This window comes from Betta splendens, chromosome 19, assembly GCF_900634795.4.
Source record: "Betta splendens chromosome 19, fBetSpl5.4, whole genome shotgun sequence".
Taxonomy (NCBI): Eukaryota; Metazoa; Chordata; class Actinopteri; order Anabantiformes; family Osphronemidae; genus Betta; species Betta splendens.
In genome coordinates, this window is record NC_040898.2 from 10,401,217 (window position 1) to 10,424,865 (window position 23,649).

General features: G+C 46.6%; 1 protein-coding gene across 2 annotated transcripts in view; it reads right to left on the reverse strand.

Moving 5' to 3' along the window:
- Nucleotides 1–3,181: 3,181 nt before the first annotated feature.
- The window catches only part of svild (supervillin d), a 29,813-nt gene continuing 9,345 nt past the window's right edge, over nt 3,182–23,649 (reverse strand). The window contains exons 2-29 of one of the 2 annotated variants that reach the window (XM_029134435.3): nt 23,085–23,565; nt 20,316–20,350; nt 18,641–18,702; nt 16,624–16,703; nt 15,862–15,964; nt 14,638–15,158; nt 14,330–14,462; nt 10,446–10,593; nt 10,285–10,368; nt 10,060–10,146; nt 9,703–9,883; nt 9,421–9,593; nt 8,998–9,153; nt 8,767–8,903; nt 8,528–8,675; nt 8,271–8,416; nt 8,007–8,182; nt 7,739–7,874; nt 7,278–7,578; nt 7,029–7,183; nt 6,824–6,926; nt 6,518–6,725; nt 6,302–6,435; nt 6,042–6,197; nt 5,372–5,515; nt 5,131–5,243; nt 4,806–4,961; nt 3,182–4,095 (exon numbers count right to left, since the gene is read on the reverse strand). In XM_029134435.3, coding sequence (XP_028990268.1) covers nt 4,009–4,095; nt 4,806–4,961; nt 5,131–5,243; nt 5,372–5,515; nt 6,042–6,197; nt 6,302–6,435; nt 6,518–6,725; nt 6,824–6,926; nt 7,029–7,183; nt 7,278–7,578; nt 7,739–7,874; nt 8,007–8,182; nt 8,271–8,416; nt 8,528–8,675; nt 8,767–8,903; nt 8,998–9,153; nt 9,421–9,593; nt 9,703–9,883; nt 10,060–10,146; nt 10,285–10,368; nt 10,446–10,593; nt 14,330–14,462; nt 14,638–15,158; nt 15,862–15,964; nt 16,624–16,703; nt 18,641–18,702; nt 20,316–20,350; nt 23,085–23,461 — 4,440 coding nt within the window. In that variant the 5' untranslated portion in view covers nt 23,462–23,565 and the 3' untranslated portion in view covers nt 3,182–4,008. Of the gene's footprint in view, nt 4,096–4,805; nt 4,962–5,130; nt 5,244–5,371; nt 5,516–6,041; nt 6,198–6,301; nt 6,436–6,517; nt 6,726–6,823; nt 6,927–7,028; nt 7,184–7,277; nt 7,579–7,738; nt 7,875–8,006; nt 8,183–8,270; nt 8,417–8,527; nt 8,676–8,766; nt 8,904–8,997; nt 9,154–9,420; nt 9,594–9,702; nt 9,884–10,059; nt 10,147–10,284; nt 10,369–10,445; nt 10,594–14,329; nt 14,463–14,637; nt 15,159–15,861; nt 15,965–16,623; nt 16,704–17,889; nt 18,081–18,640; nt 18,703–20,315; nt 20,351–23,084; nt 23,566–23,649 lie in introns of those variants that run through there. The other variant, XM_055504386.1, reaches the window with a different exon arrangement.

The following is a 23,649-nucleotide window of genomic DNA, read 5'->3' on the forward strand; positions in this document are numbered from 1 at the left end:
GAGGAACCTGCCGCAGACAGCGTGTCAGCGTGCGCATTAATACTGTCAGCTGCGTCTGTAGCGGCTTTGTAGCGGCGCATGCGCGCTGACACGCGCTGAAGGCTGCTGGAGTTCACCGGTCCCAGAGGATCAGCCGGTGCCATCACTTTGCAGTCCCTCTCACGTGGAGCTGAAGCAGTTCAAGTCAATTAGAGTTGGTTGCTATTATACACTGTGCACCAAGATTGATTTAAATAACGGGGCCGCTGCCGGTGCAAACAGACAGAGGATGGAGCGACGGGGACAGGGAGGATGAAAGAGACGACGAGGAGCGCGTGGAGGAGAAGCCGGCGACGGTTCGGGAAGTGACACGCACGCTGAGCCGCCGACACGCGGCTGAAAATATCCTGAGTGATATTTGTTTTGAAGTCGTCCACGTGCGCGCGCGTGCGCGGCGGGCCAACGTAAACGCGACAATGAAAGGCAATTTCACACGCGCCTGCGTGGGAGAAGGAGCGCGTGTTGAACCGCAGGGCTGCAAGGAAAAAGTGCAAAATATTCCACTTTGTAAAATCTACAAAATCTATGATTCCAATGCAGCAAAGAACTAACTGCAAGTATGTTCCAGCACCACAAAGATGACAAAGACACATTTTGACGTTAGGATGAGACAAAGAGCGTCTATTAAACTGATATAAAAGAGACTCGATATGCGAGAGAGAGACGGAGGGAACGTGAAAAGGCACCAAAACGCCCAAAATGAAGAAGTTCTGGGTAAAATTGCTGCCATTTTGTTATCTGCCGTCACTGCAGTACTTCACACTTTGTTCTGATTACTGCTATCAGTCAGCGAGGAGTGGGTGACACTCGTGAAAGTGTCATTTCAGAGCGAATCAATTTAGGAGGAGGGGGTGAGTGGGGGGAGGGGGGGTGATGGTGGGACGGAGGCTGTGCCCTGGAAGAACTAATTCAGTTTCCACCGCTGCACGGAAGGTCCCTCCCACACACACACACACACACACACACACACACACACACACACACACACCCGTATTTAACTGATTCTGGGCTTTCTAATCAAACGGCGTCGGACTGAACCTGCTGGCGGTTTCGGCCCGAGCTTGTAATTGCTAATCATATCAGGGAGATGGATGGATTGGAAACTCAAAGCGTTCCCTTCATCAGCTGAACCGGGTCTTAGTGGAGCTCAGGCAAATCCCCCCGTGCGTTCAGACCGCGTTTTGGGCTCCTCCCAACTTCTTTCAGGTAAAGAACTTTTCGAACTAGATCATCCAGCAGCAGTGAAATAAGCCCTTTAACCTTTATCCCCAAAGATGAGAGGGCGAGTGGCTGCAGGAGCGGTTTCATCTGCAGCTAATCGCATCACGGCGTCCTCGCGTTCTGCAGGAGCCAGGGGGGTCAGGGTCGGCCCTCTGGCCCCTTCCTTCGCATGGAACCAACAGCCAGACGCTGACGTTACAGAGCAGACGGACGCTAATCGTGTGCAAGTGATCCTATTTCATCTTAGATCCAAAGCCCTTTCATTCAGCATCACACAGTTCTCAGCATCCAGGTATTTTTATATGACACAGCAATATACAGTAATAAATGATGATGTGGTGCACCCTGGCTGAAGCGTTACCATGACAACAAAGGATAAAGGCCTGACACTATTTGTTTGGACTTGCAAATAATTTAGTTGCTCTGCTCCGTCCGAGCGCTTCGATGTATTCGCGCTGTGGGTCAAAGCTCGCGGCTCGATACCGATTCCAGAGGCCTCGGAGGTTTAACGTGAGCAGCAGAGATCCGGATCCCAGCGAGCGTCATTGATCAGCAACGCTCCCGCCTTCGGTCCCGTGTAACGCGCGCCGCCGCAGGTTCCTTTCAGTGGATGTTTCGAGGCCTTGGTTTCCCCACACACACAGGAGGAGTTCAGTCCTTTTTTCCCTTTGTGGGCGAGTGCTTTGTTGGAGATGAGCGTCTGAAGGACTCGCTCGTTCTCTTCAAACCTGAGATCGTCTCTGCGCCAACGAGCATCTCATCAGTGGAGCAGGAGGAGCTGAAATGTCGCGTCTTTAATTGTAACCAACCATAACCAACAGAAATATCCGATAACGCTGGGCCTGTTTTTATCCTTTTTCAAGCTTTATAATTAGCTCCGAGGAGCAGCACAGGCTCAAAAGGGAATCAGACCAGGCAGTTACCTGCAGTCTGTGCACCCCCACTCCACATGAGCACATACACTGTACGTGGGCGGGTTAGCATGTAGCCTGTTAGCATTGCTTTGGATTTTAGTGAAGATGCCAAGCGGAGGAGTCGATAAGTTATTGCCCCTGACGACACCGCACTGTTTGACCCCTGCTGCTCTGTTCAAGCCTTCAAGACGTAACATGCATCAGTATTCACAGACGCATCATCAGCACATGCCACGGATGAAAATATACATATCCATGTTGCAGTTTTCGGTGTTTTCTCTTTAATTGGGCGTGTCTTCATGACATTTTGCTCAGACGTGGGTTCAGCCTGAGTTTGGGACCCCCCCCCCCCCCCCACACACACACACATATTACAGCTGCCTGTCCAGCTCCATCATCTCCCATCCACAGAGTCATTACTCCAGCTAATCTGCGCTGCATTAGCGGCGCCGCTGTTCCGTCGGCCGCTCCGTGGGCCGCGACGGCACCTGAGCCGGGAGGCGGCGCGATGCAGGTGATTAATGCTCACAGCGCAGGGCTGGTGATAAATAAACAAACCAGGAGCGGCGGACGCCATCTGTCGTGGAAATAACTTTGGGTTGAGTGCATGCTGATCAGAGTGATATGAGGCTCTGTGGAGGAGGGACGGATGCCTGTGTGGCTCATACATTGTACATCAGGCCCTGGTGTGTTGGGCACAGATGTAGTGTGTCCTCACCAAAGCAGGTGGTGTTTAAAACACCTATTGCGACGCATGAGCAATGTAATGGATATTCATCAGTGTTTCTCACGCAGCATTTCCAGGAGCCGCAGCCACAAGTTTGTTTGTTTGCTTATTATCAATGTTTCATTTTCTTCTCATCACTTATTGATTAGGTAAAGTCCAGAAGATAAATTACACAGACTCACAGGGAAACGGAGTAAAAGGTGCCAAGGTTGGACAGACAGCACCTCCTGGTGTTTAAACGTGAAAAATACGACGACGGGAAGAAACGAAGAAACGTAAACATTTTGAATATTTTTATTGAAAAGAGCGTATTGAATGTAGATTTTCCCGTCTCCCTGCCACCAACGTTCACTTTTCTGTGCCTGGAATGTAAATCCTCCAGGTCACAAAATGGATGACGCAGCACATTATGACATGTTTGTTAATAGAAACACTCGTGAACATCATGCAGAGGATTTTCTAATTCATCACGGACACAATACCACAATGACAACATAACATAACATAACACATCAGCGCTACGTTTCTACGGTGCAGTCTCTCTCTTACAGACACACTTAATACTTTTAGTTACACATTTATACATACACACACACACACACACACACACACACACACACACACACTGACTGAGGAAACCTTAGAGTTTGTTTTGTAACAGGGTCTCTTGGTTGCGATGAAAAGAAAGAAATTAAAATGATAACAGCTGGTGTGTAGACTGTTCTGAGAACATTGGACTATTGATATTCAGTCTCATTACACAGAGTTGGCTTTTTTCCAAGACATGTAAAAACTGAATGATAAATGCTGCGACACGAACCACAGACAAACACATTCTCACAAATCCTGACATGAGTAAACAACACATTCATTTATAGTATAATACATATTTATATTGTGAGGGTAACTGTTCACCATAAAAAACATTTAGACATTAAACGATTAATAATTGCACAGTTTTTTGGCTAAAATGTTTAAAGGATAGAGAAAAACTTTAGAATGGCGTCGTCATTAAAAACAGATCAATATTTGAACAAAATTGCACTTTGGCTTTTTTTTAACTGTTACCAAATGACGAGGGGAATAAAAGCTGCTGATATCGTATGTTTAAAACAAGCCCTTGCTTTTCTTCAGATTCTTCTGCTTCCAGTTTGGCAGGGCGTTGAACTCAACCCGGCTCATCTCGAAAAGTGTCTGCAAAGCATCAGCGTCATTAAATCTAAATGGCATGAACTAGCATGTAGGCCTAATGGATTGTGTTGCACGGCCTGCAGGGACCGGAGAGAAAGCATCTGGAAATGAAGAACTTCCCGTTCCCTGATAGGTTTGAGACCATCGCGCCCACAACAGAACTAAACCCGCCGCCACTTCCACACAACGTACACTGTCGTCTACTTAGAAAACTGAATTAGCCGATGTGACTCGCCACAGAGCTGGAATTGAGTTTGCGCTGTCCAATGAGCGCGGCCTCTGGTGGGCTGTCAGCCGGCGTTTCAGCACATTTCAGCCTCTTTGTGATGTTTGCTCAGAGCCCGTGGCTGTAAAAGTGACTGATGGTTCACATTATCCTTCTGCTCAGGCGGGGCTTTATTTTTCTCTTACAGCTCCGACTGAGGAAGTTGGCGTCAGTCCCACTGACAGGAAACGGCTTAATAACGATTGGTCACATTGACATCAAGCAAGGTTTTAAAGGCCTTTCCTTTGAAATGCTTGTCTAGGTTTTGTCTTTCTGATTTCCTCCGAGAGTTTTTAACTGACTGATTAAAGTTGTTTTGGTAAAAATGTGGTAAACCAACAAGCTAGTACTGTTGTTCACATTGTTTTTATTGTCATTAGCTTAGACTTTCATTTATCTGCACGCATAACTGCAGGTAAATCATTAAATCATGGACATTCACACGTACCTTGAAGTCCTGGTCGGACAGATAGTCCTCCAGGCGTTGGGGGTCGACTCCCTCTGGTGGTGGCTTCTTGGTCAGCTCCTCGATGGAGTACTGCTGCTTACTGAGATTAGACAGAGCCTCCTTCACCAGGATCACCTTGTTCTTGAAGTTCTCAGCCTGCGTACATATACATGTTTCAGCAGGAAAACAAGATATATAAAATGATGTCTTATTCAGAATGATGCATGATGCTTCCTGTAAGAAGGAGTAGTTGTGAATAAATTGACTGTTTCCAGTCCCAGCGAACACACATGCATCAGTCTCAGGAGTAAAACAGGTGTCGCACCTTTGCAGAAACACTGGAGTCCTTCTCCCAGTATGGGAAGATGTTGGTGAAAGTAAGCGGCTCACAGCCTGCCAGCACGAGATAAGCCAGAGGTGGGCGTCGAGGACTCTTCTCTGCAAAACATAAGTCAGCACTGCATAATGAAATATCGCAAATCAAATTCAAATAGAGTCTGTAAACTAATTTATGGGAGAGTTTTTCTTATCTGTCTGTTAAGTGAAGACTGTCTGTGACCTCTGACCTTTGCAGTACTGTAGCACTGTCTCCATGGCACACTTTCGCTCATTGTCCCAGCGCATCTTTGCAGAGCCCGTGCACTGGGTGTCTTCAGGCTGCCAGCCCTGCCACAGGTACACCTCCATGCGGTTATCCAGCAGGAACAGGGCTGAGAGACAACAGCAGAAGAAGTAGAAGGCAATTAGCCTAAATGAAACATATTCATCTACAGCAAAGTCAAAGATCAGCTCCTTGTTCAGTTTAAACCGGACCAAAGAAAATGAAACTGTCTGAACAGTTAGATGAGGTCTTTTCTATGTTATGCTTCTTAAGTGATGAACCAGCTGGAACACAGTAATGCCGCAGACTGAGGATGAATCTGAATAACAGAACAACTCTTAGATTTATCAAGATAAATCTCTGAAGTGAGCAGTTTTGATCAATGAGTCATCTGTGAGTAAAGTGGAACTTATCGTCCAGTAACTTAGATCTGCTCTGATTTAAGATCCTATTTTCAGAGTTAATACTGTTGTATATAAATTACATTTATAAGTCTTCTTTATGAAGCAAGAGACAAATCGTCTATTCCAGTAATGACTCTGTATAATGGCAAAAACAGTTTTACACTGATCTGCGTTACAGAGCAGTTTAATTTGAGCCGACCAATAAAAACAGTGTTTCCTGGCGTGTGGTACCTGGCTGCTGTGTGTTGTAGAGATTCTCCTGCAGGAACGGCATTGCCATAACTCCTTCTGTCACCCTGGCGCGATACAGCTGCTCCTCCCCTTCAAACACCCCGGAGCTTGCGCTGAGGCGGAACAGCCGAGGCGTGTAGTTGTACTTCCCTGGATCTGCAGACGACACACGCACGCACGTCATCACCGTCAGCTGAACTAAACCGAGACGTGGGTATTGTTCTGGCGGAGTGGCTTCTTTGCAGGGTGTGAGGACGCGCCTTGCAGCATGCAGTCGTAGGCCTTGCTGTCCTGTGAGCCCAGAGCCTGCACAAACTCTGAGGGTTCGGCTCCTTCCTCCACCTCCTCAACGTTCACGCTGCAGGTGCTGCTCAGACCCAGTTCTGACGCGCACCTTAAGAAATGAAAGCAAAAACCAGCTGATTTTCACACAAGTCATATGTCAAGATTGCCTTCAGCCCTCGTTTTCTTCTCACCTCTGGGCGAGTTTGTCCACCGTTCTCTTAGCCACCTGCCTGGTGCTGTCATGAGCTTTGCAGCCGTGCCACAAGTAGAGTCGTGACTTCTTGGCGTTGAGCAGCACCAGGCTGGCGCGCGAGCGCAGGCTGGCGTGCTCGCACGCCACCTCCACAAGCGAGGCCTCCACCTCTGCCTCTCCACGGGCACAAAACAACCTCCAGCCGCCTGACAACAGACACGATGGGAGTGTTTATGTCAGCGTGTCGAAGCAAACACTTCTGTTCTTCACATTAGTTCATAGAAATTTCATGCTGTTCCCAAACCTGCGCTATTGACACTGTCTTCTCTATTTCCCTTGTGGATGATCAAACCTCCCTGGAAGAGCTGGAGGAAACAAGGAGGCTCTTTTCCCTGACTTACCAAAACCTAAGGAGCAAAACGAGAGAGAGGTGCAGACTGAGTGAAGTAACAAACTGTTGAAGGAACCTGAGATTATTATTGTCATCGCTGAGGGGAACGGATGCTCACTTGCGACCCCCTGTGGCTGCCTAGCTCCACAGTCATGAGCGCCGAGGTTCCTCTCTCGCTGATGCTGGAGTGACGGCCCTGCCAGAAGAAGCAAGCCGTCCTCTCTCTACCGGGAGCACTGGTGCTAAGCTCCCCGGGCTTCTGTCGCTTCCCCACTGGAAGAGCAGAACTCAGCCTGTTTAGCAGCTCCATTCTCACCGGTTAGATATAGATTAGATTCTCTGCTCGTGTCCCAAACACTGGACTCACCCAGTGTGGTGATCGAGTACTTCCAGCGGATGATGTAGGCGTCGCCCTCGTGCAGCTGGCCCAGGCTCTCTGCAGGCAGCTCCTCCTCACTGTGCTCCTTGATGTGCCAGGCATCTACGGCCACGGTGGCTAAATCCGCCTGCCGGCCGTCTTCTGTCCTCACCCGACCGTAACCCCGCTGGACGTCCACCCCCTCCAGCACAGTCTTCACCGGCTCCGGCTCATTGTCCAGGAGGGCTTTGGCGTCACATGGCTGCAGCTCTGAGTCAAAAGGGGCGCGCACGGTGGAGCTCACCGGGCTCTGAAGACGCAGACACAGTATATTTATTTGCTGAAGGGAAATATTGAAGAATGTGTCTTTTTCTATTTCCATTAAGACTAATGATACCTGAAGGAAACACACATTGATGCTGCTAATCAAGTTCTGAAACACACGCCACAGCGAGTCTAATCTCATCTACCATGATTTCCTCAGCTTGATATCCTTCCTCCTTCTTCCTCTCAGCCCAGTCCAGGAACTTCTCTCGGAACAGAGACGTCTCATTGTGCTCTGACAGGCGACCAAACAGGGTCCAGCTGGGACGACCTTCCCCCTGTCTGGATACATATGAACACTGTTACATTTAAAAAAGAGCTATGTTTCTGTACAAGCAACATAAAACCCCTAGAGGCGACGGCAACAACCCATGATAAATGTATAATCTTCAAAAGGACAGTGCAGACACTCACTGAGGAACATCTGTATTCGTGCAGGATGCATCCAAGGGGTTGACTCTGCAGTTGCTGTAGTCGTAGCTGCCGCTGTAGAGCTGTTTGCCCAGTTTGACCGCGACTTTCCTGTCACCTAAGGGTACATCTTTCCCGTGCCATACGTAGACTTCACCCCCGAAGTCAAACACCAAGACCTGAAGAGAGGTAGAAAGGTGGACATGGTTTATGTTTCTGTCATAGTTGGATTTGACACAAGTTTCCAGTTCATGACTCCTCCATTACCTCTTTAGAGTTGAGCAAGGAAACACTGGGGATGGAGGCCCAGGCATCTTCATGAGGCACCAGTTTGTCTCCTTGGAGTCTGTACACCCCATTAGAGTCTTGCACCCCGCTCTCATACAGCTCATCCTCTTCTGGCTCCCCTGCCCCTATACACAGACAAGCACAAAAAGCAGGGTAAGAACATGCGGGAGCAAGGTGGCAGGCACTCATTATGACTGTATTATGGGACTCTTCCTCCAGCATATGTCTGTGTCTACCTCTGTATTTGGCTTTTCCTCCAAGCAGGCTCCAAAACTCTTTGGCCCACTTGCTCTCGGCGTTGATGCCTTCCTCCAGCACTGTCACCTGGGCGGCTTTACAGCCGAGGTCTCTCTTGGTCTGAACAAACGAGGCCATCTCCGATGCCTGCCCACACAAAGCGCATTGTACTTGTACAAATGTGTCAGACAGTAAGTTCAGGCTGGGTTCTATTCATTCCATGTGCTTGGTTCCCTACCTTAGCTTTTTCTATGATGTTGGCAAACTCCCCACTCCACATGAAGCAGTGTTTTGGCGTTATAAGAAGAAAGCAGTCGCCGCTGTTGAGAGAGGTGGCAGTGGGCTCCACCAAACGCACCTGGACGTGTCTTCGACCTATAGACGACCACAGCAACATCAAGCACTGCAGCGCTGTAATACTGTAATACTGCATTGGCTTATTATATACACGAAAGCATTTGTCTCTGACCTTTGATGCGAATAAGCATGAGCTTGTGGAACGGCAGGGCACTGTTGTTAGTCACAACATCGGTGGATTTGACGCTTCGCAGGCTGACCTTGCGGAAGTTCTCCTTGCTGGCGAGGCCGGCCAAGGCCACATCAGCCAGGTTGGAGTGTTTGGCCACTGGGTGGAGGAGTAACACAGCTTTTTGATTAACAGAGGTCAAGCTAATGTGCTTTAGTGATAGGCCAATGATTATCATGCATCTTTAAGATATGTTTAAAACAACCTACAGTACAACAAGGTTCACTGTATCCCTGCATACACATGTATACAGTAAACAGTTGTTCGCTTGGCTGGATGTACTCTCCTACAGATTTAACTTTGAACCATTTAAGCTAATTTGAGAAGCTACCCTGCTTAGTTCAAAAGTCAAATCTGACATCTTACTTCTCTCCACTTGGATCCTCTTGGTCTCCACCGTGGCTATGTTCAGCCTCTGTTCAGTGTAGCCCTGGCGGATGTCATTGCGGGCAGCCAGGGCCCGCAGGGGGTTCCTAGAGCCCTGATTCCTCCGGGCCGGTCGCACCGCTCGCTTGTGCTCCTCCACAGCAGAGGTGAGCCTAAACACACGCATACAAAACGGTGGGCATTTCTAATTCAAGCACCAGAGTGAAAGTAAAATAATCGTGAGTTGTGTTAAATCATCATGAAGAATTTCCATGGACTAACTTTGGTGAGTTTATCTGGATTTGGCTGAGATCCTCCTCAGTCACTACTGTCCGGTCCTGGAGTCCTGACAGGGGCACAGACTTAAAGAAGTTTCCAAATGTCTCCTGATCATCCAGAGTCATCACTTCTTTCTCCGTCTCCGCCGTCACCTCGATGGTGGATGCCTTGCTGCCGCTCACGCCTGACCGGTCCAGCGTGGAAGGAAACAGGGGGGAAGCAGAGGAAGTGTTACACACAACCACAACAATTGCTAACGATTTTTTTTTTGCTGAATTGCAATTTTGGCGAGACGAAGGTCAAAGGAAGTTCATTCAGACGCAAAAAAATGTGCCATGAGCTAGAACACATTGTATCTACCTTTATTGTGAAGCTTGTCAAGAAACGACTCAAGCTTGTCGAGCCGTTTGTCTCCTTCCACCTTGACATCAGTTCTACTGGAGATTTCTGTGCAGGAGAAACAATAATAACTGCAGTTATCGCACTTGACAGTAGAATTTTGGCTAAAATCTAAATAGATGTCACACAAGACTGAATTCAGAACGCCATAGACTTTAAATAGTCACTATGTAGATGAGTGAATACCTTCGAGGGGTTTCACAGGTGTGGCGTTGGACTTCTTAAGGAAGCTCAGAGGGGACTCCTCCTTTCCTGTATCTGATACGAGACCTGGTGAAACACGAGTTTAACAGTTAAAGACGAGCTTGGCTGACCTGTGCGTCCCCGGGCAGAAGACGTTACCGTACCTCTCTTAGCCATGCGTCCAGCTACAGTGAACTGCACTGAGTCGTTGGCTGCTCCTTTGCCTTTGTTCTTCCACTGTTCCTCCTTTTCCTTAAGGATCTTCATCCTCTCTGCCAGAGACATCTTGGGCTCCACATCTACATTAGACTTCTGATGGATATAACACAAGATAAATACATGTACATTTCAGTAAAGGCCTATGATTCGACTATGAATTCATTTTACATAGTATAGGAACATATGGAATAACCATAAGCACGATGCTGAGGGAGGCTTAATTACTTAATTACTGGAGATGAGTGGCTGCATCCAAAAACAACTTCTACAGTCTGAAGTGCTATTTAAGCTTCATATCTTTAAAGCAATAAAATCCTGTCCACCACTTTATTTGTTTATAGGCTGAGGCCATGGTTATAAACCCATTCACAAGTTTTCCTTGGTTGATTTGCGCCTGCTGCCATTTTTTGCTCCTCACCTCCCCCATTAAAAGTAACAGCAGAGGTTTACTGCGCCCACTGCCCCCTAGACGCAGCGCTACAATAATTAATTATATTCCACTTCTTCATATTTGAAGCATTTTATGGCTCTGCCTGGGCCTTTGCTGGCTGCCACCTCCTATTCCTTTGCTAATAATGTGCAGTTCACTGGGTGGCTGCCTTTCCACTCCGCTTTGTCAAACCTACCTACACAATGTGACTACACAGGAGGAACACACCATATCCCACAGCGCAGAAACCAAAAAGAAAATCCCTCCCCATTTCCAGGGCCGCTTTCGTGGCTGGGGCTTGTTTTTGGCTTCAGTGTGTGGTCCTTTGACAAATGGCCAAGACGAGCTAGGCTGCAAACCGCTGACATTCAACCACTCTGTCAACAGAGTCGCTGCCTCCGAGACCTCTGCTAAATACTGTGCGCTCTGTAAAGTGCAGCTTTTACTCATATGAGGCGACATAAGTGCAGTTTACATTTCATAACAGGGAAGTGAATGATAAACTATCCCAAAAAAGGACTCCCCAAATCAAATAGTATGTTGCAGCCATGGAGGATTTTTTTCAGGGGTAAACTATGGAGTGATCTGCTGACTGTCATGCCATAACTCAGACGAGTGAATTTAAACATTCCCAGATGTCAGCAGCTTTAAAGAGAAAAAGATGTTTGACGAAGGTAGTGAACTGGAGTCAGACTGATGTCACGGATGTCAAAAAAACCTCACCTGAAAAAAATACCCAAAAAGTAAATTTCCAATTTTCTTGTCAGGCACAGCACAGCATCGCGTCCTTCCCCTCGGCCTCACTACAGACCGCGGTAAATGGACAAGCGGTAACAGATCTTTTCAGTGCCCTAATGTCAAACATGTTGCATGATGTGGTCAAATATTAGCCTGACATGAATCAAAAGTTCAAAGAAGTGCCTTTAATCACATCGGCATGCACACAGAGACAACGCACTGAAGCTGAACATCAAAGGGAACCCTGGCTGATTTCATAACATTACTTAATGCAGGACATCTTCTGACGTATGGAAACATTTCTGCATATACACGTATACGAAGGGAATGCTGTGTTTTCAAGTTGCTGTTTCTGTCACATTACTTGTAATTGTGTCATTCTATATTTAAAATAATACCCAAGCTAAATGTTATCGCACACGTGCACCCGCACCCGGCACCACATGCTAACAACCCGTATCTGCGGTCAATCAGACTGGGGAAATACCTTGGGCTGACAGGACCCCCAAAATGAGGGGGAAGGGTAAAGGTTCTGGGCCTCAAACCCCCACAGGAAACCATTTTTCTCAGCGCTGCTGTACAGTACGGCACAGCACAGGCAGCCCCTCTGCCAAACCACCGACACAGATATCAAACAAGTGAGGGGCAGCAAACCGCATTCTAACAGAGAGAGCAAGTGTGTTGACAGCACTAATTTTGCAGTTGTAACTTTAAGAGATTGACCAGAGTGCGGGTAAAGGAATAAAGTGGAAAATATCAAGTGACTTAGTCCATGCAAAGGGACGCGTACTCACCTGAAGGGATAGGGAAAGGCTGACAGGCAGATGTCAAGATCAAAGAAAAGGGTGGAGTCCACAGGTAAGAATAGAGGAAGCTGGAAAGATAGGCAAAAAAATGGAGGGATAGCAGGAAGAGGAGGAGAGGAAATCCAGGTCATCAGAGGAGAGAAAGTATATGGCAACATCAGGAAACAGCAGTACTAAGGAGCTGGTTCGGGAATACTACTGGTGAGAGGGAACATCAGATGATAGGAAAACCAATTCCAGGATTATTTATACCAGAGCCAAACTGATTTAGTCGGATTTAGGTGAAACGCCTTGGCACACGTTACCCTAAAAATGACCTCTTTCGATGTATCTACACTCGACACACACGTCTCGGCACACGCCCTAGAGATCAGCGAGTCATCTTTAGCTTGTTATCTCTAATAGATTTTCTAGGATCAACACAGCAGAGACAGCATTTCCAAGCAGTGATTAGGAAGAGAGTTATGGTGTGTGGGGGAGCTGCAGCCTGAGCGTTCTGACTCGAGTGGAGAAGTCAGGCCAGTCTTCCATGAGTCACCGCTGTAATATAAAACCTAGACATTTAGTAAATCCTGAAGGATTTGTAGATTTTAAAATATGCTTGTACAGCGTTATTTAAAATGTGCAACTTAATGTGAAGCAAATCTAGAACTTAGAATAAAAGAGCCGTTTTTGGTTGGACGCTGTCATTAACTGCTACCTCGACGAATCCACGGGACGACGGAGTGTCTAACAGTCATTATGTCACACAGCAAAACCTCTTTAAATGTAATTCATAACAAGGTCTCACTTTACCGCACAACTGTACAGAACAGCTTAGCAGGCAGAACAGGAAACATCTGGAGCTGCTTAGAGATGACCATGGTTTGTACCATGCGTGTTGCATTCCCTGGTCTCCCACATATCAAGCAAAGAGCAACAACATCTGCTCCAGCTTGGCAGCGAGGAGATAAAGCAACACGCCTGAAAACGAAAACCCAATGCCTCGTCCTCGAGGCGGAGACGCACGGAAATGCAAGAGGAGCGGTCGCACACAGTAAACGCCGGCAGAAGGGGATGATGGGTGAATCCAACGCAGAAATCCCCCCAGGCGGCTTCAGGCCAAAGGAAGCTTTGTTTCAGTAAATGTGACATCATCTCAATCTTGGAGGCTAATTAATTGGTTTCTGATGCACACGTACTGTAAGTCAGCTGGTGCAGAACCACTCAGTCCTTGCACAATGTGCATGAGGCACCACTGTTGTTTTCTCTCAGCGAGGTTCGTCTTGTTTAGACGAGAGAGGCCGACATGTGGGAACCTGCATGCACGTCCAACAATGCTTTAAGCAGCCTCAGGTAGCGCGTGCATTAACATTTCTGTGCAGTGATACTTGTATGGTGGGCGCCCGTGGCTAGCTTTGAAAAAGGGGAGTGGAGGGAGAGGCACAAAAGAATCAACAAGAGGGGAATAGTTGGAAGGCTTGCAGGTGTAAGGTCACGGTGTAGAGTTTTATTTTTACAAGTGGAGCGAGGCGTGTCTATCATTCTCCTAGGGAGGCCAGTTAAGCCCCGGATCCCTGGTTCTGCCGTTATTACTCCCAACTGCTCCAAACTCTTCTTACCTCACAAGATCTTGGCAGCAACTCTGAGAAATAAGCGTATTCAGCAAAGGGGGACGCGTGTCCGTACCCTAATGTTTGGCTGAGGGGGAGGCTGCAACACATTTCAGCGCTGCCGCCTGTTTACCCATCTTGAATTACTGTCACAGATAAACATTTTACTGCAAGAACATAAAGTTTTGTCAAGATGTCTTGCTGGGCTGTTTTTTATGCCACGTAAGCAGACACAACCAGCGAGTGAGTCTCAACACACTCACCTTTTTCCTCCAGGCGTTTTCGGCATCGTGGAGCTGACTGAAGCGGTTAGCCAGAGGCGTCTGGATCAGCTCGCTAGTTTTAGCCTTCTTCATTCTAGCCGTCTCCCCGTCGCCACTGGTGAATTCTGACAGTCTAAAAGGAATAAGGAATGCATGATATTAACCTGATTTGCTTAAAAGTATCATGATGTTGACTTTTAACAGGCTACATTCATTGGTGTGAGAAGTAAAGACAGCTTTACACATGATGTGCCTTCTGACATCTTCAATTTATGCTCATTTATTTTCAGCAGGCGTGCGTGAACAACCTTTGTTTGAATGAGGAGCTCATGCTTCCTTCCAAACTGCTCTCCAACTCCTCCACGTCCTCGGACACCGTGGAGGTGCTCTCATCGTGTATGGGGCTATGCAGCTCCTCAAAGCTCCCTCCACTGCTGCTGCTGCCCTTCCTCTGTTGACTGTGGATGGTGAAGCACTGTCCATCCATAGTATCTTCAGCCAGAGACTCGTCTTCTCTGTCATCCATCTCCTCCTCCTTCTCTTCTTCCTGATCGCCTTCATCCTCCCCGTCCTCCTTCTCCACCTCCTCCTCCTTCTCTTTCTTGCTCTCTGGGTGGCTGAGGGTGACTCCGCTCTGTCGGGCAAGATTGAAGTCCTGCGTTGAGCCCTCGCTGTGGTCCGACTCCACGCTGGTGGAGCGGCTTTTCTTCAGGATTCCCTTGATGCCCTGGGGCCCAGAGTCCTGACGTTGCAGTGGAGCAGGCGGACAGGGGGGAGATGAAGGAGAAGACGCATCTCTGTTACTGCTGTCAGGCAGGAGACTGGAAGGCTAATGAAAAAAGAGAGAGATTGAAAAAAAGTTAGGTGAGAACCATAATAACCACACCAACCATAAAACTATCCTTTCTCAGTGAATGTAGGACATTATATGTGTTGATAAAAACCATGTGTAGTGTGAAGTAATGACCTAGCAAAGAAACAATAGCATCTCTCAGTGCAATGTACCACAAACAAAATAAAAAAAACAAGATGTGATCATGCATTTAAAAGCTTTTTATAGACTAATAATTGTTTCAAAATAAATTAAAAAAACACCACAAAAATGCAGTGACCTATATAAACAGAGCCTTTTATTTTGCTCTCGCCTAGATGACACAACAGCAACTGGCACAAGAGCAGACTTCCCACTGACAGGTGAAAGGTTATGATGCAGGGAATAGATTACAGTATACTGAGGTCATCTGGGGGTGAGGGCACAATGCTAGCTACTGTAGGTGGTCTGCCAGAGGGCATAACTGTGAATAATACTCTACATAGTAGATAGAAGCTATAGAAGAAGTGATTCTGAGTGATTTAAAACAGCCTGACTCGTTAAAGAGCCAAGCTGAAATCAGCAGAAATTCTTAGGGCCAGGGAGACTTTTGGTGTTTGCTCAGTTGTAAAACTGTGGACATTCACATACCTCAGACACGACTGGCGTCTAAGACTACTGTGTACCATATCTTAAACATGCCTTCAGAAGGGAAACTGACCTTTGGCTCCTCTGCAGCAGCAGCGTGTTCCCTCTCCTCAGTCTGTAAAGGCTCATCTGTGGCCTTCTCCTCCGGTGCCTTGCCTGTATGGGTTCTAGGGAGGCTGAAAAAAGGAGGACAGAAATGCTAAAAAGCAACAGTAAAGGTTAAAGGACTTTAATCATTTTAATGTGAAAATTCACTTTGATCCTTCAAAATGAACCCGAGATGCTGCAATGTGAGCAAAATGTTACTAGGCCTATACTGTAGTAAGTCAAGTCTATACCAAACTTGTAATTTGGTTCTCTATAATCAGTGGAGAGGGGCCACTGAATGCAGGACTTAGCCTACACCACAGGACAATCTTCTCTGGTCTGACCTTTGACCTTTGACACACATAGTCCACACTTTTGCTACAGTTTGGCTCCCACTGCGGCAGCTACAGCATTTGCCTCAGTCTGGTTTGCAATGTCATGGCTACTGTTTAGCCATGGCTAACACTCACGTGGGAGTGAGAGCGAGCGAGCGAGAGAGAGAGAGAGAGACAGAGAGAAAGAGAGTGGTATTAAAGGCAAGACCTGCAGGTTTATCTGGTTTATTTCTGCAGCTGTTTACAATGCATCAATAAAAGGCCCATCAGTTGGACGGTAATTACAGCTGTGCACAGTGTGTCAGTTGTTGTTCAGTCTGCTTGTGTTGCAGCATATGTTCCTTACTAGAATCCTCAAGGTCTATTATTCAAATGGTGTAACCAAAGTCTTTAGTCAGTTTGAATCTGCTCACCTGGCACAGGCTTCCTCTTCATCACTGCTCATACGCTGACGCTTTCCTGTATCGTCTTGCTCCTGCGCGGCTCCAAGTTCCTGCAGGCAGAGAGAGAGAGAGAGAAAGTTGTACCATGAAGGTTATGATTGCGTTTATTTTTGGAAGGTGAATGAATGTATGAAACGCCGCACGCCTCCATCTGAGCAAAGCTATTAACCCTGCAAACACTGCTGTCAGGCTCCTCAGCGGTTCAGTGGTGATTAATGAAGAGGGGTTTTACTGGAAAGGAACAAGAACACGAAATACACCCAATGCAACATGTTCAAGTTTCCCCAAGGGAATCATTAGCTTTTCTGTATTGTTTTTCTGTCATTTTCAGTTTAAAATACTTTTTTAATTGGTCCAGTACCTGACTCACTCCATTTCGGGAACTGGAGGAGCAGACACAGTACAGTTAAAAGACGCAATACGAATCTGTGAAGGCTTTTGTGATTTAGACTCATGATAAAACCTATGAGTCAGGGCAGAGGACAGGTATTTGCTGAAGGCTTTTCATTCCAAACAGTCAGAGGACGGGGGATTTTGAGTCTTGTGCAAACTTAAGTCACCAAATCAACACCCTTTAGCTTAAATGACAGCATGTCACAGTAAAAAAAACAGCAACTCTAACTAACACAAGCTAAAAGATCAAGAAAAGTCCTTTTAACAAACTACATGCCACCCGACCCCGGCCCTGCTTTAAACGAGTAACAAGAGACTTTTTGAAACCCTGCATCCACTGTGAACTGAACACTTGACCAAACACCCTGAGGTGACCCAGTAAAGATAAGTGATGCTGGTTTTGTCAAAATAACATACTGCACGAAGGATTTCAGAATTACAGGCTGCACACTGCTTATAAAGACGTATGGTGCTGTACTGCCTGTGTCTAAATAAACTCAGGAAATCCAATTTATAAATGATGTGTATCTTCCTCCACAGTTCTCCATGTCCATATTTTACTGCCTCCATCCGGGCTGGAAAGCAGACACGCTATAACCTCCTCCTGCTCTGTTTCTACTGCTGGAGACACTGACTCACTGTCTTTCACCAAGGACTATAAAGACGAGTGAGAAGAGGAGACAGCAAGGAGGTGATGTGAGACACCTTAGAATAACAAAGACCTGGGACAAAGCAGAGGAAGGAGAGAGGGACTGAAGGAGAGGAAAAAAGGAAAGCGGTGTAACTGTATGCCTCTTTGTGGGAGCCTGTTTTCCCAGCAGGTTTTTGGTTGGAGCAACTTACTGCCATCTGGGTTTACTTGGTCACCCTTGGCACTGCTCCTGGTCTGTGAAAGCCAAGTTAGAACAGTTATTTACATTCAGTATCATAAAGCCCCAGCACATCTGAAACCTAAGCAGCCTGGGAAAGCCAGACGTGCCGTGGAATTTGAAGCACACGTGTAGACGCCCCGACGGATTTGGGGCATTATCAAGTATTAGTTCATCTTGCGCGTCCTCTAGCGCTCTAGACTTCCCTTCCCACCACTGGCTTCAGGCCTCCATGGACCGTGTGCGCTGAAGTCACGACTTTGGCCAAGTGTGCCTCCAGGTGCACAACAACTGAGTGCCGTATGGAATCGCTCAATTTGTTGTTAATGGCGGAAAACTTCCACTGGGAGGTTGAAGCCTGCACCAGGTGCACTGGAAGGAACTGTTAGTAAATCAGCAAAGGAAATGAACAGAATTAACCATAGACTGTTGGAAAATATTGACGAAGCCTGTGAGGCATCATTCATGAGCTTATAAATTGAAATTTGGGAGTTTGGACTTGGTTTAGGTTGGGTTGTCATCTGGCGCATGGATTTTGTGTGATTTTCCAGATATCCAGATTTTTCATCTGGATATCTGGAAATTACATTACAATTACATTTGAATTTGTGCCAAAACAAGAAGCTGAGATGATGCCTGTTAGTCTTTCAATTACCCCCTGACTGTCTTTTCCCAAAATGAAATGTTGGCACATCATAATAATGAATCATATAAAAGAAAACAACCTTAAAAAGAGACGCCTTGGAAGTAGCAGCCTGCTTGGGAGGTTCCGCCAGCTTCTCATCAGCTGAAACAAATAAACACATACAAATAAAATGACATCCATGCATAAAGAGAAGGCCTTTAGTTTAAATAGGGAATTGAGGTGGCTTGTGAGCAGAGGCCAGAAACCTTGGATACAACACCTCACAAAATCATTCTTCAAACAGTTACATAAGCTTCAAGATTTGAGTGCATTCATCTTTGATTCTAAAAGTAAATTACAGGAGCAACAAGAGCATCAGTGGATCCACTGACTCTAGACTCATGTGAGTTTGCAACAAGCGAGCGAGCGCTCCTCTAATCCAAACCAACACAACCATAGCCTCTATTGATATTCCGAAACAACACAGTTTGCTTTAGTCAGCACACTCAAATCCCTTTGCTTACTCTAAATCAGTCTTTATTGCTTTGACATTGTGACATTTCAAGTGAAAAAATGCCCTCTATCTAAAGAAAACAATGAAATAAACTAATTCAAATAATGAAGTGTCTGACAAACTCCTCTTTGTAAACGGAAAAAGCACTCGGTCGAGGCCTTGTGCTCCGGCTCTGATTTATGTTTCTAAGCTCCCCTGCTGTCCAGAACTTCAGATGATTAGTTTAGATGACGAAACATAAAGCGCTGCCGACTGGTGATTCCACTCAGACTGAACTCTCGCAGTTTTGACTCCAGCCCAAACGTTTTACATCATCATCCATCTGACATCCAGAGCGTTAGAAGAGAGAAAAGAAAAACACAAGCGAAGAAAAAAAACTCCTCTGTAAGTGTTTTCATCCATAGCAAGACCCTCGAACCCACTGAGAGCTTGTGGGACGGGCCCTTGACCTCGTAATGACCAGTCAGCTAAGACATACTTTAGCTGAGACAAAAAAGGAATCAATGCACTTGGTTTATGGTAGATTTAGGTTTAAATGCTATAACTCTGACTGTATCTATCTATCTATATAATGTCTTCAGTATGAGCCAGCTGAACGTCTGGCTCGCGGGGCAGCTGAATGGTCAGGGAAAACCCTTGATGTGCCTGTGAGAGGCGTTCTGGCTCAGAGCGCCGACTCCTCTGCCAGTGTAGACAGGAAACGACATCAATGTGCTGCCATTGCTCGTACGCTCACGCTTTCTCAGTACGGATCAACAATGGCTGTCCTTTGTTCGTTTCTCCTATTTTACTGCCTCCATGAATCTGAAGGCAGTTTTTAAAAGATAATAACTCACAATAAGAAATCTTCATTATGATCTAAATATTCCCTGATGGTGGTTGTCATCCACATACCAATATTAAAAATATTCAAGTATCTGATTTTAGGACATTTCAAGCAAAACTGTAAACTATGTGCTGTAAAATACTCTAATATATTACTACAAGGACTATCAGCCTTCACTGCAGGATTCAACAACCAGTATGACACGGACACAGGAAACAAACAGACAGACAGGTCGTGGGCTCAGGTGGCTGAATGTGAGTCAGAAAAGCAGCCAGTAATGCGATTAGAAAATCGTCTGGCTGAAACGAGCTTCCAGCTGAATTTCATACGATTTAAATTAAGAAACAAAGACATCAGCAGGTCCGACTCTTCCTAGCTGGTCAAGTCCCCCTGAACGTGAATGAGTACAGGGATGAAAGAGAGGGCTTGTCTTACCCTTTGACTCCTCCGTATCAGCAGTTTCCAGTCGCCTGGAAGAGAGAGACAGAAACAAATGAAGTCCCTGCGCAACACAATCAAAGTGATCATTTTGTAGAAAATTACAATTACAATATACAAATTTCTCATCCTAAAATGCGCACTCAAGCCACACACAAAAGATGATGGAGATGGAGATGCCCCCTGCTGTGTATTATATGAATGAACAATTGCATCATTCTTATCGTCTCGTGCTGGAAACAACACAACAGCAGTGACTGTGTAATATGCGACAATGGCCACTCATCTATAAGTAATGAGCGTTAAATATGGATGATGACAGCCTGTGGGACAGGCAGCTGCTGTAAGAGGAGGAGGGGAAAGGGCTGCTTTGGACACAATAGAGAGTCATGGTGGACATCTGGAAGAGGTCAAAGATAGGAACAAAGCTCTAAGTCAAGATGCAGGATTGAGATCAGAGTAGAACAGCTTCTCATCCCTTTGTTTGCATTATATTTTATGCAATAATATTATTAATATTATATGCATTGCTATAGGCCTCCTGAAAGGTTTATTCGATGATGTCAGTGACGTGATCTGTTACCTAGAGTAACTGTCATCGGGGTAAAAGCAGTTTCCATGTTACATATTTAGGCGTCAGTTACTAATCTGTGGCCGCTGTCATCTGGCTCTCAAACGCTCTCCTCTCACACCGTCCTCCGCAGCCGCAGAGCTCAGTGACACTTCATCAACCCCGCCCGAGCTTTGTCTGCGGGCTGCGAGGGACCTCACACGTGGGCCTCAGACCGGCTGCAATCTAGTCGGAGAAGAAGAGCGGAACGGAATGCAAGCAGAGGAGTAGCAACAACACCGGCAGTAATGGGGGGAAGTTGACGAGAGAAAGGCTAAACATATAATCATCAAATCAAGGAAGGGGAGACATGAATCAAACACTTAGAGCAAATGTTTCTTCTTGTGTTTTCTTCTGTCAAACCCGTGAAGTATGAAGTGAGGATGTGAAACGGAGCGGGAGGGAGAAATCGTGACATGCGATAGATACAACTGTAATGATGGTTAATAGATGTAATGGCTCTAATGTGTTTGCTACCACGAAGGCTGCACTCTCATTAGGCCACATCTGCTCATGTCATGTGATCACATCCAGCAAGGTTACTCATTTCTAATTTGAACCTGAATGCATGCATGTCTGTGCAGTGGTACAGAGGACACACACAGGACGGGACAGGATCTGACTCTTTGCATTGCCACAAGATGAGGAATGTCACCCTTCAGCTGTGAGGAGGATTCCTGCCTGCGTCTGATAAACTTGTTGACAGTTTTTATTATCGGGCGGCCAGTTTCCTTTGTGCCAGCTGTGCTTTACGCAAACAAGTCGCCTTTGAACATTCAGGGAATGCGTGACGCTGTAATAATAGAGCGTGTACATGTCAGACAGGAATCCGAGACAAATCTGAGAGTCTGCTCCAAAAACCAAGTCAAATTAACCCACAGAAGTAAACATGCCAGCGATACCCAGCCCTAAGACGCAGGACGTGTGCTATGTTTGGCTGATAACAATAGGACGGCGTCTGCAGCAGCACGCAGCTGGACTGTGACGGGCCGGGAACGTCATAACAAACCCGACAAGGTCTGCAGCTGATGTCAGAGGCATGTGAGGCATTCCCATCAGCACGTCAATCCATCCTTGAAGTCCCTACGTTAAACACCGAGTCCGTACGCTGATTATGTATACACCACATGGAGCTTTTTGTATGATTACGCCGTATGCAGCGAAATAACACATCAGCTGCTATTGTCAGATGAAATATAAGTTAAACTCATGCTTTAAGCTGATTTTCGATGGAAACCAAAGAAATAAACATGGAGTATCAGGTAAAACGCTTGCATTTGCCGAGCACCCTCTCATAAAATAATTGCCATTAACAGGCCATCCATCACAGCTATTCTACAGTAGATGTCTTGCTTCATTAAGTGCAGGGCATGAAAGCTTGGCAAGGCCCAGTATCCCAACTCCTCCAAGAGCCAATCTATGACTTCAGGGGATAGTGTGTTTCCACTGTGTTCATCTCAGTGCGTCTCTCTCTATCATTCCCTCTGGCTGCTTGTCTTTCAAGAACAGGCAGGACTGGTGAGTGCGTGTGTTCGTGCACACAGCGAAAGCTACGGCCGCACACGTTCCTCAGAAGAGCTTTCCTGCCACACGACAAACAAGAGCAGATCCAAATTCAAAGACGAGTCGGACGTGTGAAATCCTCTCAACACAGGCACGAAGAAGAAGAATCAACACAAGCCGCGTGCTTGTCATTGTTGCAGAGTGCAGCAGGAAATGGGGCAGTCATCGGCTTGGCACCGACAGAAGTCTGCTGATACAAGAAGCTGCATTTACTTCAAACAAAGGCATTCATTAGTGGAGTCAAGATTAGTGTTGGACAAATGTGCCTCTCATTATGAGCCAGAAACCACAAATACTCTCTAAAAGCTGGAGATGCGATCCCTGATTAAACAGCGCAGAGCTCAGAAGAATCTAAGGAGACTGATGGATATTCATCACCCTGTGTTCTACTGAGATACGCAAGATGTGAGCAATAAATCATAATTACATTGAAATGTATTCCTGAGATGTTAGTCTGGCTTCCACATGTCCTCAGCAGCTTGGGGTTTGATGTCTCTGGACCACACTGTGATTGATCACGTGCAAACAGTGGGCAACAGAAGGGGCGATTTTTTTCTTTACACATGAATAAACTAGGAATGAGACAAACTCACGTGAATTGTGATGACATCACTGTCTCCGACCTGGAGGATGAGGCTCTGAACGTCTGCGTGGACTCCTTCTCCCGCGCAGCCTCGTCACCGCGGTCCTCGGGTTCTGCTGCTCTACCCCTGAGGCCCCTCCTGGTGAATGCCGGCGCTGATCCATTATCCTCGCGTGTCTCCTTCTCTCTGTCCGCCGAGGACGCCGTCTCGGACGCCGTCTCGGACGCCTCGCCAGCTTTCTTGTCCCGTCGTACGTATTTGGAGGTGAACGTGTCTGTGTTGCCGTAGAGCTCAGCGAGCTCCTTCCGCCGCTCCGCTTTGTACCGGGCGATCCGCTCGGCCTTGGATTCCAGGGCTGAGCTCTGCAAAGTGTCCACTCCATCCATTGTGCAGTTCAACAGATTTTAAGCAGGTTTGCTGATACGGTGTCCGACTTCCTTAGAGATTTCCCTCGACGGCAATGTCTTAATCCATTGAAGTCGCCCCAGTGCTGCAACAAGAAAGGAAGACATTAGTATATCATGGCTGTAGAGTCTGTAAAAGTGGATTTACCAAAGCATATGCTTGTGTGGCG